At 33.7% G+C, this 12,942-nt stretch overlaps 2 protein-coding genes across 3 annotated transcripts in view; one reads left to right on the top strand and one right to left on the bottom strand.

Annotated features, from left to right (window-relative positions):
- Positions 1-12,942, top strand: part of Gtf2f2 (general transcription factor IIF subunit 2) — a 162,742-nt gene that overhangs the window by 74,009 nt on the left and 75,791 nt on the right. The gene's annotated exons all lie outside the window — the stretch shown is intronic.
- Positions 2,624-12,942, bottom strand: part of Kctd4 (potassium channel tetramerization domain containing 4) — a 131,674-nt gene continuing 121,355 nt past the window's right edge. For both annotated transcript variants that reach the window (XM_058582584.1, XM_046454101.2), the window contains one exon: positions 2,624-7,002. In XM_058582584.1, coding sequence (XP_058438567.1) covers positions 6,039-6,818 — 780 coding nt within the window. In that variant the 5' untranslated portion in view covers positions 6,819-7,002 and the 3' untranslated portion in view covers positions 2,624-6,038. The remainder of the gene's footprint in view (positions 7,003-12,942) is intronic.

The raw sequence follows: 12,942 nt of genomic DNA, 5'->3' as shown, positions 1-12,942 counted from the left end.
TTTTCTTAGATGTTCTCTGTAAGAATTCTTAGTTCATATTTAGAAATCAGTTTCATAGGTATTTCCCAGTTGATAGCTATTTCTTCTCTATTTAATCCAATAATCTGCCTAGTTCATATAGGTCTCTTCCCTGTTTAGAGTTCTTATCCCTGACCTACCAATCACCACCTCTCACTTCTTTGATTATAGCCCCACCATTTTCTGCCCCAGTCTTTTCTTGCAGTATACTCACCCTTTAGGCTGAATATCCTTTTGGTTAACTGTGGGCTGCTTCCAACCATTTTAAGCTAGGTCTTGTCCTAGTCTAAAGTGTAGAGGTACTAATATTCTTTCAGCATTATCTTGCCCTTTGTCAAACCTCCTGTCCTCTATTGAGTTTTTCACTGAGTTCTTTCAGTCCAGTCTGAAGACAGTATCACTCAGTGGTTAAGGGCTTGGCACTTGAAGGTTGTTAGCTGTGTGATTGTGGGCAAGTTGCCTAACTGTGTGGGTCTCTGTTTCCTCATCTGTAAAATAAGGGTTCTAATACTATCCACCTGTTAGCAGACAACTCTGGATAGTACTCTGACAGACATCTCAAAATATCTGTGACTTAAACATATTTTTTCCCCCTTTAAAGGAAGCTCTACAGTAAGAAGTCCAGGTCTGCTAAGGTGATTCCATGGTCATCAGCAACTCTCTCATTAGCTTGTGACTTAAGGTGATCCAGAACGATTTCTGTAACTGTAACCATCATATCTACATTTCAGGCAGCAAATGGAAGCAAGAGGGGCAAAAGAAGCTCAATAACTTTGTAACGCTTAAGAGCTTATTAAAAAGTCTCACTATGCTTAGATTCCATTGGTCATACTTTGATAAACTTGGCTGTAGCCTACTAGCAGCCATAGAGCACTGGGAAATGCAAGTTAACCTGCTTATGGTTGCCACCCTAAATTAGATTTGATTTCTAACAAAGAAGGGAAAAATGGATACTGGGAAAGTAGCTAGCAATCTCTATCCAGGACCTCATGAGATTGTTTTGTGTTGGGTGCTTTGAAAGTGATAAAGCATATAATTACTTAGTGTTGTGCCTGATACTGAGTATCACTTCAGCAAATGCCAGATGTTTTTATTATCTCCTCTGTTAAAGGGTCAGGTTCCCAGATCTTCTACTTTTTCTTCTCATTTTTGACTCATTCACATACTTTCCCAGAGGGCTGATCTTTTCTAACACACAGAAACAAGCATACATGATTTCTTTGCAGGAAAGAGGTGGATAGGTGGTGGTTGTTGGAAAACGTTTAGTTTCTCTAGAAGTAGTTTTATTCTTTTATTTCACTAGTCATTCCTAACATTAAAGAATTGATATCTCTTTTTACTTTGATTTTGAAGCTTCCAACTGCTTTCCTTTTCCACTGCCTTGAACCTCCCTTAAAACAAACTACAATAAGGTACATGTTAAGTTTAAAATATAAAGTGAGTTAAAAGTAATTCTACTTGAAATTTTTTATTACAACCTTTAGTTAAATGGAAGGTCTTGGGTTGATTCAGAATGAAGATTAGGAACAGTTTTACTTAATGCATTGATAGCCTTTGGCTTCACTTAAGCATTTCAGTGTTAATTGTCTAAATCTGTACGTATTTTATATAAGCATGAGTTTGTTATTTTCTTCATATCCATCATTAATGAACTTTACAGTATACACAGTAATGCTTTGTTCTGTAATAGCAAGAGGTATAGTTAAGCCACCTTTTTCTTGCCTTCATTAGTGCAATCTGCCTGATTCTCAGATAATCTAAATTTTCACTGGGACACAAAGAAAAGGAAATATATCTGGGAAACAGTGACATTTTAATGTATCCTACTTCCAGTTTTCAGAGTACCTGAATCTTATATACTGAATATTAATGTGGTGTTTTTTGGCTGCATTATAACAATTAGACATGTGTATTATGGTTTCAGTTTTGGTTGTTTTATAAATCAGTCATGTATGATTTTTTCCTATTGTACAACATGGTGACTATAGTTAATAATAGTGTATACTTTTAAAAGATTCTCACTGATATATAAGTGAGATAATGTATATGTTTCTTAGCATGATTAGTCCATATTACGTCTCTGCTTCACTACCAAGACAATTAATTATGATTCAAATGCTGTAATTTTAACTATGACTAACACCATTGCATTTTAAGGTATTTAATCATAATTTATTAGATGGATGTATCTTTAAGATTGCATGATCCCATGTATTGCTTCCATTGATTTTAAATTGCTTATAAAACAGCAGCTATATTTATTTTGTTGTAGATTTTTCTGAGGCTAAAAAATAATTCCCAAGAAACTCATATGTATTTTTAAACTAATAAAATGAAATCTGTTTGCTTATAGTAATTTAAAGAATATTTTTGTGTCTTATAGTACTTCATCACAGAAATAAGTATGCATTTGTTAAAAGTTCTCTGTTTAAGTAGAAAGCCTAATTAATGAAGTGTGCGTTTTTATGCCTATTTTTAATGGCTGTGAATGTGCCTTTGCACTAGACAATAATCAGTGTTATTATTGAAAGTCTGTGAAGGGTGAGCACTTTACATAAAATTCACAATTTAAATTAAACCTTTCAAAAGCCTTATCAAATAATTACTATTATCCCTGTTTTGCTGTGCAGAGGTTGAAAATTTAAAAGTTAAGGATCTTGCTTATGATCCTGTAAACAAGTTAGTGGAAGTAGTGGAATTTGAACCCAAGTCTGGTTCCAGAATCTATGTGGGTTTCATTGTATCATATTTTCTCTCATAAGGTATTAGTTCGGTGGATTGTACAAGTCATAACAAGTTAACCTTCTTTTCAGCAAACCTGATATGTAAAAATCTAGATTCACAAATAGACAAATTTGAAATATTCTTTAGTCTTGTGAGATGGATGATTCACCTCATGTTCTTTAGATGACATGACATGACATTAAAAATATTATTTGCTTTTCCAAAGTGCAGTTTTTCACTTAACATTTTAGGAATTCTTGCATCGTGAGATTCTGTATTTTGGGATTTTCTATTCAGACCTACTTCATGAATGCCTATTTTGTGCCATGTTTTAGGTGTTAGAAATATAATTGGCCTTAGAAACTAGGCAATACTTACTGCTGGCTCTGGAACTGCTATGAGTTTTAAATCTTGGTTCCATGATCTTGGGCATGTTAGTCTTTCTCTCTTCATTTATAAGAAAATATCAGTATCTTTCTTGGGTTGTTTGAGGATTAACTGAGATAATTGTGTTCATAGCATAGTATCTTGTACATAGTAAAACACTTAACAGACGTTACTTTTTATTAATTACATTTCAAATGCTTAAGTTAGTTAGCCATATACATTTTGAAAATATAGTAAAAGCCATCAGGAATGTTTGTATTTTGCATATTTTAAAGTTGGTGCTAAAATCATTGCATGGACTAATTCCAAATACAAGAGAATATATGTTTAGCTCAGGGCAACTATATAGTAACCTTTTTATTGCCTTTCTTTAACAAAAGACAGATAAAGATTCACTTTGTGATTTATTCTTTACAGTATTTACTTATAAGATTTGAGAAAAATTCTTCATTGATTGCAAACAAAATGTGATAAAAGCTTCATTCTGGATTATAGTCGGCATTTTGTATGATTTCTTGAGTTTTTTGAATAGAATATATTTCTAAATAATTTCAGAAAACACTAAAACCTAGGTGTTTTCTATTCATAGCGCAATATCACAGGCATTTGAATATGTAAGTCCAAATACAAGTAATTTTTAATTTCAGAAGGTACATTTAGAACTGGAGATGCATCTCAGTGGCAGAGTGCTTTCGTGCATGCATGAGGCCCTGTGTTCGACTCCTAGTGCCACATACACATACAAATAACACAAATAATAATAATGTACATTTATGAAAAGTTACAAGGATAACCAGTCTAGTCAAATTTTCTTCTAAATTATTACATTTTTTATAATACTGTGATTTATCAGAAGCTTGAGGAGAAATTAAATGCATCTAGATATGATTTGTTTGCTTGTTATATATAAAAATGAATCTGATTTCTTTAGTGGTTTCTCAAAATATTAACTTTGTTATGTAAAATTTAATTTATCTTTTTGTGAATTGATGCAAAATCTTACTTGTAATAACTTCTAAGGAGATGGTTCAACCATATCTCCTGTAAAATATATCAGTCAGGGCTGTTTTTATTATCAGTAATGAAATCTTGTTAGAGCAAATCTGACTTTGACATTAAATTACTACCACTTTTTGTGTATTGAAGTAAAATGCCAAAGAAAAATAAATCCATACACTGGAGCAGTATATAAACATTTCAATTATAGTGACTGTTAGATTTTACTATTTTTCCCTATTTTTTTTTTTTTTAGTTCCTTTAGGTCCTGATTAAACCATTTAAAGTAAGTAGGAAAATTTGCTATGTTAACAAAAACATTTTCCTCTCAGTATACATAAAGGAAAAACTGTGTAATTGATGTGGAGTTTACTGTTGTTTTTAGTGTGAATTTTTCAAAAGACTTTTTGGGATAATAGGTTTAAAAAGATTTCTTTTACACAGCCAACTTTTATATTACCCTAAATATTGTAACTGAAAATCACTTATAGTTCTGTGAATAAGTATTAGCTTTATTCATTCTAACTTTTTATGAGTAGTCAAAATTTTGGTATGTATACTAATTTAACAGTATCACCCCAGTCAACATTTTCAGAAATCTTTTGTTGAGGTTCATTAAATCTAAGATTTAGTTATCAATTTTAATATTTTATTTTTAAAGGAGCAAATTTAAGATATAATATGTTCTTAGAAACCAAAGAATGAGTGCATAGAAATGATTTAGCTGTTCTTTGTGTGGGGGAAAGGGGGATGCACTCACATTTAAAGAGTTCAGATTGTAGATTATCTAATTAAAGCAACCACATGTAAAACAGTTTTTAAAAATTAGCATGGGTAAATCAACACAACTCTCATGTCTAAGATTTAGCATCAACATAGTTATTGAAAAGAATCAATAAAGTTCTTCCATGACAATAATGTTTAGTGATGTTCATTTAATATTTTTGAGCTTGAAAAATGAACACATATTTAGATGATTGTGAAAATGGTCTTCTTTATTATTCTAATACCATGCACTCCATTGAGAATATTATTCATGCTGTATTGGAGCTCAGTGTGCAAAGAAATGAATTTGCTGATTTTTGTTACTCGTAAGACCAGCCAGGGTTACTATAGCCTTCTGGTCGATTACATCAGTGCATAAATAATAATGTGTGAAATCATCAAGTGTACTACTTGTTTTTAAAGTGACACATGTAACTTTTTTATCATTATAATACAAGCAAAGAAGCTAGCAGTGCTTTTAATTATTTTTTATTGTCATCAAGCAGTTTTCTAGGAATTCTCAGCAAATTATCAATTAAGCTATAATTCCAGCATGAGATACAGAAATTGTGAATAAGCTTTTGGTGCCTGCTATTAAAAATCAAATCAATAGCTTTAACAGCTTTATACAATCTCATTTTGTTTCACTATAGCTCTGCTCCAGGTAGATCTGCACATCTGTTTTGCTTTCAGTGGTAATTTACCAGTTCAGTTTCTTTGTAAATTTCTGCCATAAGTAGAAAGGATTTTAAACCTTAAAAGCCCCTTAAAATATTTTATTACCATTTATTTGAAATGCACTACAGATAATGTACATGCTTATTTTTTGTGCAAGTACCCAAGACATTCTGATTAAAAGACAGCTTAAGGAAAAATAAACAAATAGCAAAAAGCATTCAGTCTTTATTTATAGAATATAGAAGATTACTGTTTTCATTTTAGGTGGAAGAGTCCAATCTGCAGGAACACCCCAGAGAAGAACATCTTTAGCGATACAATTTACATACCATTAGCTCACAGTACTTGATTAGCAGCAGGGCTCTGTAGTACAGAGCTAGCTGGGCACGCTATTTGGGATGCCTTTGATGCTGTGGTTTTCCGAAGCTTGCTGGCTGCATGCTTGTTGTCTTTGTTCATAAGACAGGTAATTACTTGATAAAATGAAGTGCATCGCTGTGAACAATTGACCCTTTGGAACAATCCAGGCTGGTCAGCAGTCTAAAACCACACTTTAACGCCATCATTATAGCCTCAAACTTCAGAGTTTCCAAGGTACAGACAAAGGTGTTGTCTTCCTTTAGTACCAGTCGAGTGCCATTTTCAGACTTTATGAAGTATTTAAATTGAATGATATTTGACGATATTGAAAACTCCTCTGGAAATCCATCCAGCCTGCTTTTAGACACCAGAACAATTCGAGATTTAATTTTTGATATGAAATCAGGAGCATTACAGAAGATCCTCAGTCCTTGTGAACGATCATGGTTATCTGTTATTTCCAAGAAAGTGGTTTCTCTGGGTGTTAGCTGCTCTTTTTCCCACCTGGATTTCACTTCCTCCGCCAGTCCCTTGAGCTGAAAGAATTCTGCTTCTTGTGCGAGAAGTTGATTTTCTCGAAACCCTTCTGGCAACAGAAGTTCTCCATTTCGTAGGAAGTTTAGGACATGTCTGAAGAGGAGTCCATCCCTGTCTATGAAATAATGGCCATCAGCATCAAATGGACAAAGGATTTTCCCATTTACTATACCTTCAAGGAAAGTGTCTGGGTACTTGGTCAGTGTCTGTTTTTGAGTAATGTATAAATATCCACCAACGTTGAGAGTCATCAGTGTAGATTTGCAGTTCTTTCCTTGGTCAGTGTCTTCCAGGCTGTTGTGTTTCCCTTCATATTCTTTTTCTTTTTCTCTTCTGATTATTTTACGCTCCATTTCTGAAGATGCTATTTTAGCTTGTTCTTCTTGGCTTGAGGCTTTTAAAACAGAAACACTACCACACAAACACGCCTTTATTCAGTCCCAGCCTGGCGATGGAATGGAAATGCTGGCAGCATCGCCTGTGCTGTCAGCTTGGTTTTGCAGTAGGTGGCGTGTCGGCTATGTATGCAGGAGCTTTCTGGAGTAAGATGGAAAAGAGAATTTGCATTTAACCGTATCAGGGCAGGGAATTGTTGTGAAGGGTTTTTATGTATATTCTTTGAAGTACTAAGAATTACTCAGAATAAATTGATTTTCCTCTTACCAGTTTAACAGTTACATGTTTTTAATTCTACAAAAATGTGAATTTCTATCATTTTCAAAATGTTTAAATTATTTCTCAGCCAGTCAGGCTTAATATTGAATAATGCTGTCATTTTTTTTTTTTTTTGATAAATAGCAAATGTTCCTTAATGTCATTTTAAAAGTAAATCATAAGTAGGAAACTAAGCTGAAAGGGCCTAGGTGTATAGAATTTTCTCTTCTATAAAAAGTCACATATTTCACAGTAGTGTAGTCATCATTTTTGAGACCCAAGTAAGAATATTTAAACCTGTTGTTTGTGGCATCATACTTGAATTTGTTTGGATTTGCATGTGATTCTGATTTGGGGTTTTTGGTTAAGTAGGAATAAATTTTCATAACATATTTTAACAAAATAATTTATTATTATTATTTTTTTAACCTTAAAGGAAAAATAAAATAGGCATTGTAGTACTCTTTCATGGTTTTTTTTTTTTTTTTTTTTTTGGTTATGATTTCCTGTGAAATATATATGAGTTTGTTTCACCCTAAACCTGCTTCAGTGCTGAACAAAGACTACTGTAGAAAATAAGGCACTGTGTGTATGCAGTATGTGTGCATGTGTGCTGGGGAAATAGGAGAAAGATGAAGATTCAGAATATCTACTACAGAGTAATGTCACAGGCAAGTTTGTTTGTTATTTGTTGGCTTATTTCACAAAGGGTCAAAGAACTGTGTGACTGTGATGCCCCCGATTCCTCTATAACTTGCCTTCCAAAGCATTTTATGTTATGAAGCTTTAACTTCTAAAATTTAAAAGCACAGTGGTGAGAAATGTGAACCCTTGATCTACCTGTCTACTAAATTATTCTGAAGAATTACATTGTTTTTAGAGTTAGACTTTAAATTTAAATTAAATTGATTTATGTTTCTATTGCACTAAAGGTATTTTAAAATTATTCAGCTGTAGGTTGTTAGAAGTATTAGATTCCTTTAAAAATGTCCACCTTTTATTTTCTCTCAACAGTGTTAGATTTCCTTCAGATATAAAAGATAATATTCTTAACTGTGTGTATCATTGAGATTATCAAAAGCCCATTGAATTTGGACTTGAAAACTGAGGCATATTTTCAGAGCTGAATTTTTGCTTAGAAATGATGAGATTCAACTGTCTCATTTTACGAAAGTTAAAATTGCATTCCAGACAATTTTAGTGTTTTATCTTGGACTTTACAACTTGTTAATGGCAAAGCCAATACTTAGTCTAATGTTTCCTCTCAGTCTTAACAGCATTTTAATGAGTTTGCTCTTGTATTCTGACAGTCTCATGTCTGCATTGATTTTGCTGTTTCAGAATCAGATATTTTGTATACATAAAACTTTTAAAGAAATACTTAATAGATTTGGAGGAGGGACACAGATTGGAAATGTGGCATGGATTCTTATGTTACCATTACAGATGGTCACTACATACAAGTAGCATAATATAATAGTAGAATTAACAAAAATATAACAGTTTCATTTATGAATTTTATGGGACACTAGGATCAATACACCATGACTGTAGTATAGTGATGGAGACGGTGCTAGAATTTTCTCATATGTTAAATAAAATAATGTGTTTATATGCTATGTAATGCTGCATTGCTTCTTTATACCCTGCTTGACCTGTCTACAGACAGGTATGAGACTCTGGGGAAGCCTTGACACTCTTTCTGCTAGAGGATGGGCTTCCATGGGAGCAAGGAGGTAGGAGGTGAGGTAGGACTGCTGGGCATGGGACTGTGATCCTCTTCAGTCATCATTCCTTACACTTGGGAACTCACTTCTGGTTTCTGCTGCCAAATTTTCAGTCACTAATGCACTTCTCCAGGCTTGCCTTGATAGATGCTGATCCACCCCATCATGTGCCTGTTACCCTTGATCACTTTTCCTCACTCCTCACTTCAATCTGGTCTACTTGACTTTTGCAAACCTGCTTGCCACCTATGGCTTGGTAGCAGTAGTGTTAACTGAAGCCTGATCTTAGTGCCTCACTAGAAGCTGCTGTGAATCATGATACTTTTCTTTTCTGTAGTCTTTGCCCCATTAGGTCCCAGCTTATCCACATTACCTCCATTGTAGAGATTTATTGATCATTGCTGCTTGTTGTTGTACATGTGCTCCTTAAGAGAGGGCCATGTTGGCTACTTGTAAGTCTGTCGTAAGTCTGTCCACTTGGTATGGGGATAGTTATTGTAGGTAGTGTTGAGGAGGTTCACACACACATCCCTAAATCTAGAAAATGGTGTTTCTGTACCTACACCAAGGGAAACATTCTTTATTTATGTGACTATATTTCTCTCCTTGCTGCAGATACAAACTGTAATTAATCATTTTATCAGAAAGGCTTAACCACACTTCAAAGGTTAGCATGCCTAGGTGCATTTGATAACGAGATTTAGGGATTTCATCTGCCTTTGCAGGCGGAAAGATACAAAATTTTGAAAGATAGAACCTTCGTTCTTTGTAAGAGTTAGATGCTTCTAATTTAGACAACTGTAATGGTACACAAAATGGCCCTTTAGCCACTTTGACAATTTAAAGAAACCCTTAGTATGATAAGCCTCTCCTGAAGTCAATTGGGCCAAATGCCTCACCAAATTCCAGCAAAACTCTCCACTATGAGATAACATCTCTTACTGTCTGCATTAGGCACAGTTTATTCCAGGATAATGAAAATAATTCCCATCTTTCCTGCCAACTTCTAATGGGGAAACAAGGTTCTTGCCATCATTATTATTGATACAGGACATCATCATAATAATGTACTTCCTCCATTTTTATTCCAGAAATATTCCTGTGCTATGGAAGGAAGTAGAACCTTATCAGGAAGATGTGTCTTTTGGTTAGACAGTTCCCTTAGACTGAACAGATCACTCCTCTGCACTCAGCCACTGCTTTTCAAGGAAAAGACATGTTCTAGGAGCTGCCTTTGATAAGAACACCTCTACCAAATCTTTTTGGTTTTGTCACCTGCATCTTGTATGCCTGTCTTTTGAAAGGATTGGTTCCTCTTACATAGAAAGAATAAAACTACCTATAGCTAGAGAAGCAGTTATCAGTTTCTACTTAAATCTGGCATTATGTTTCTGTCTAGGACTTCCCCACATTTTTTCCAGTTTGTTGACTTGTGCTTTGACCTTCCTATGAGTTTCTTTTTCTTTTTGAAATGTGGCTTGTTTCTTCATAGCCTCCTGTTAAAGGCATTAGATGTGAGAAACAAGGTGATAATTTCTGTGAATATTTTGTTAGCCTCTTTGTGTGCTAAAAAATAAATGACACTATTATATATTAACAATTCAAGAATTGAGAATTTTTCAAAACTAATCTATTTCTATTTGTCAATACTTAGTTTCATTTTGTAATATAAAGTTCATCTGCATTAATATTTTCTGGGACTGGAATCACATTAAGACAAATACAATGTCAGCCACCTTATATAACTGACCACAGCATCTCAGGAACTATGCAAGAATGCTTGAACCTTCCTAGGACTCATTGGACACAACCTCTGACCAAAAGATCATGTGAATGTGTCATTCCAGTTAAGTGAGTACACATATAAGTGTTTTGCAGTGTTGAATCAAGTCTTCATAGAAGCCCAGGAAACTTGGCTACATTGGTGAATTTTTTAGCCTCATTTGAGGAAAGAAAACAGTACTGTGTATCAAAAAAGTGCAAATAAAAATGATAGACTAGCCAAGAAGTTCAGCTAAAATTCCATTCCACATTTCTTTGCTTTTAACTGCAGAAGTAATCTTGACAACAATTTATTAAATCATATTAATCCATATTTTGAGTATACCTTGGAAGATTAATCTTTCAGGAAAAGCCCATGTTTTATAATTTTCTAAGAAGGCATATTTTATGCTTTTTTAAATGAAGCTTTTATTTTGAAGTGTAGCCATATGCATTATTATTGACCTGAAAATTTTATTGTAACCAGATGAGCAAAAGCACTTCATTGAGCCATCAAATCAACTAACACTGAAATTATAACATTGTATAGAACTCATTTTTTTAGTACTATTTTCCAAAATGGAATTTTATTCTCTCTTTGGGAAGAAAATATTTTATTTACGTTAATATACCTATGACCTATAAATGAATGACATGATTTTTAAAACTCATGTAAAGGTAGAATTGTTATGAAATCTGTGAACAAAGAGGGTCTCTGCTCCCAAATGCTCTGCCCCTCCACTGTTCCTTTCTGTCTTTAGTGATGAGATGGTGCAGAAGAGAGAAGGGTCCTGAAGGGAGAGAATAGTAGATGGCAGCTCAAGGGAACATATGTGGAGTAGAGTAATTATAGATTAGAGATGGAGAAGTCTCATATTAACATTTTTCACTTTTAACATTTCTGAAATTGAGGTATGTCTTAAAATCATTGGCTTGTCAAAGTTTAATGCTAGTATTTTGTCTTTCTTAGTGGTACATTAGATAATGATGAAAGTGCAATTGATGGCATTTTTGAACAGCTCTTTGAGCTATTCCTTTCATTTTTCAAGAAAATAAAATTAACACAGAAGGGTGGAGGGGAGAGATAGGAGAGGAGACGAGAGAAAGAAGAGAGAAAAACAGGAAAAAATGTGGCTGCTGCATATTAAAATTATCTAGGGAGGTCATAAAAATGCCACTACTTACTTCTTTCCTCACAGTGCAGTTCTAGCACAATCTTTGGGAGTGGGCCCAGTTATTTTTTAAAAGCTCCCATGTAATTCTGATGATTTACCAGAGTTTCAAAACAAAACAAAACATAACACCATATTAAGGAAATTGATGGACTCAGGAAAGAGCTCTTATCTCAGAGGAGTCCTTGATGGAGAAATAATTTCTACCATGTAGTTGTGAGGATTTCTTAGTATCAAAGTATATTGAAAATCCTAACTGAACTAGTCATGATATCATGACGAGTTGATGATATCATGACTGCTGTTACTAATTAAACAAGGTAAAGAGAACAAGAGTTATTCAAGGCATAATTAAAAATTTGACTCATATTCAGCTGATTTAAAAATGTGTGGTATTGAATCTTCTGGAAATATTTAACAAATATTGTGTCCTTCAGCTGTACTGTAGTCTTCCTAAGCACAGGGGTCTGTATTTTTCTTGTGTTCCTCATTATATCTATGATAGTATTTGACACTATTTGACCTAAGTATAGCACTATAGTTAAGTCTGTACTTCAGATAACGCAATCTTTCTAGAAGACTTTTTCTATACATTTATCAGTCACTTTTGCTATTGTTTTAAGGTTTTCTCTTATTTTAAATGTTGTCACTAAAGCTAGATAGCATCTTTTAATGAAGGTCTAACTTAAACAAACTGCAGATTGAATATCCCTAATCTGAAAATGTGAAATCCAAAATGATTTGGGGGGAAGTTATAATTTGTGGACTTTAGGGCTAGGGGACTCAACTGGTAAAGCCTATGAAAATATTCCAGAATCCAGGAAAATTAGAAATTGGAAGCAATTTTGGATAAGGAATACTCAACCAGTGTTATAGTACTATAACTTCCCTGCCCCTTTTCTTTTATTATTGCAACACAGCATTACTGTGTATGCTATAGAAACAGCACTTGTTTGTATAAATCTATTTATTTTTGCCAATGCCTGTTATTTTTGAAAGCAACTTTGGGAATAGAATAGAAAAATGCCTCTTTATACAACATCATGTCCACATTTGTATTTAAGAGGTTTTATTATTAATTTTAATTACATGTTGATAGAAAAAACAGAAGATTATAGTCTGAAGTGCTTTATGAATATTAAAATATACAAATATGGTGTTTA

This window comes from Marmota monax, unplaced genomic scaffold, assembly GCF_021218885.2.
Source record: "Marmota monax isolate L192 unplaced genomic scaffold, Marmota_monax_Labrador192_F-V1.1 WCK01_AAM20220418_F8-fsc00011, whole genome shotgun sequence".
NCBI classification, from domain to species: Eukaryota; Metazoa; Chordata; class Mammalia; order Rodentia; family Sciuridae; genus Marmota; species Marmota monax.
This window is presented reverse-complemented; position numbering and strand designations above follow the sequence as displayed.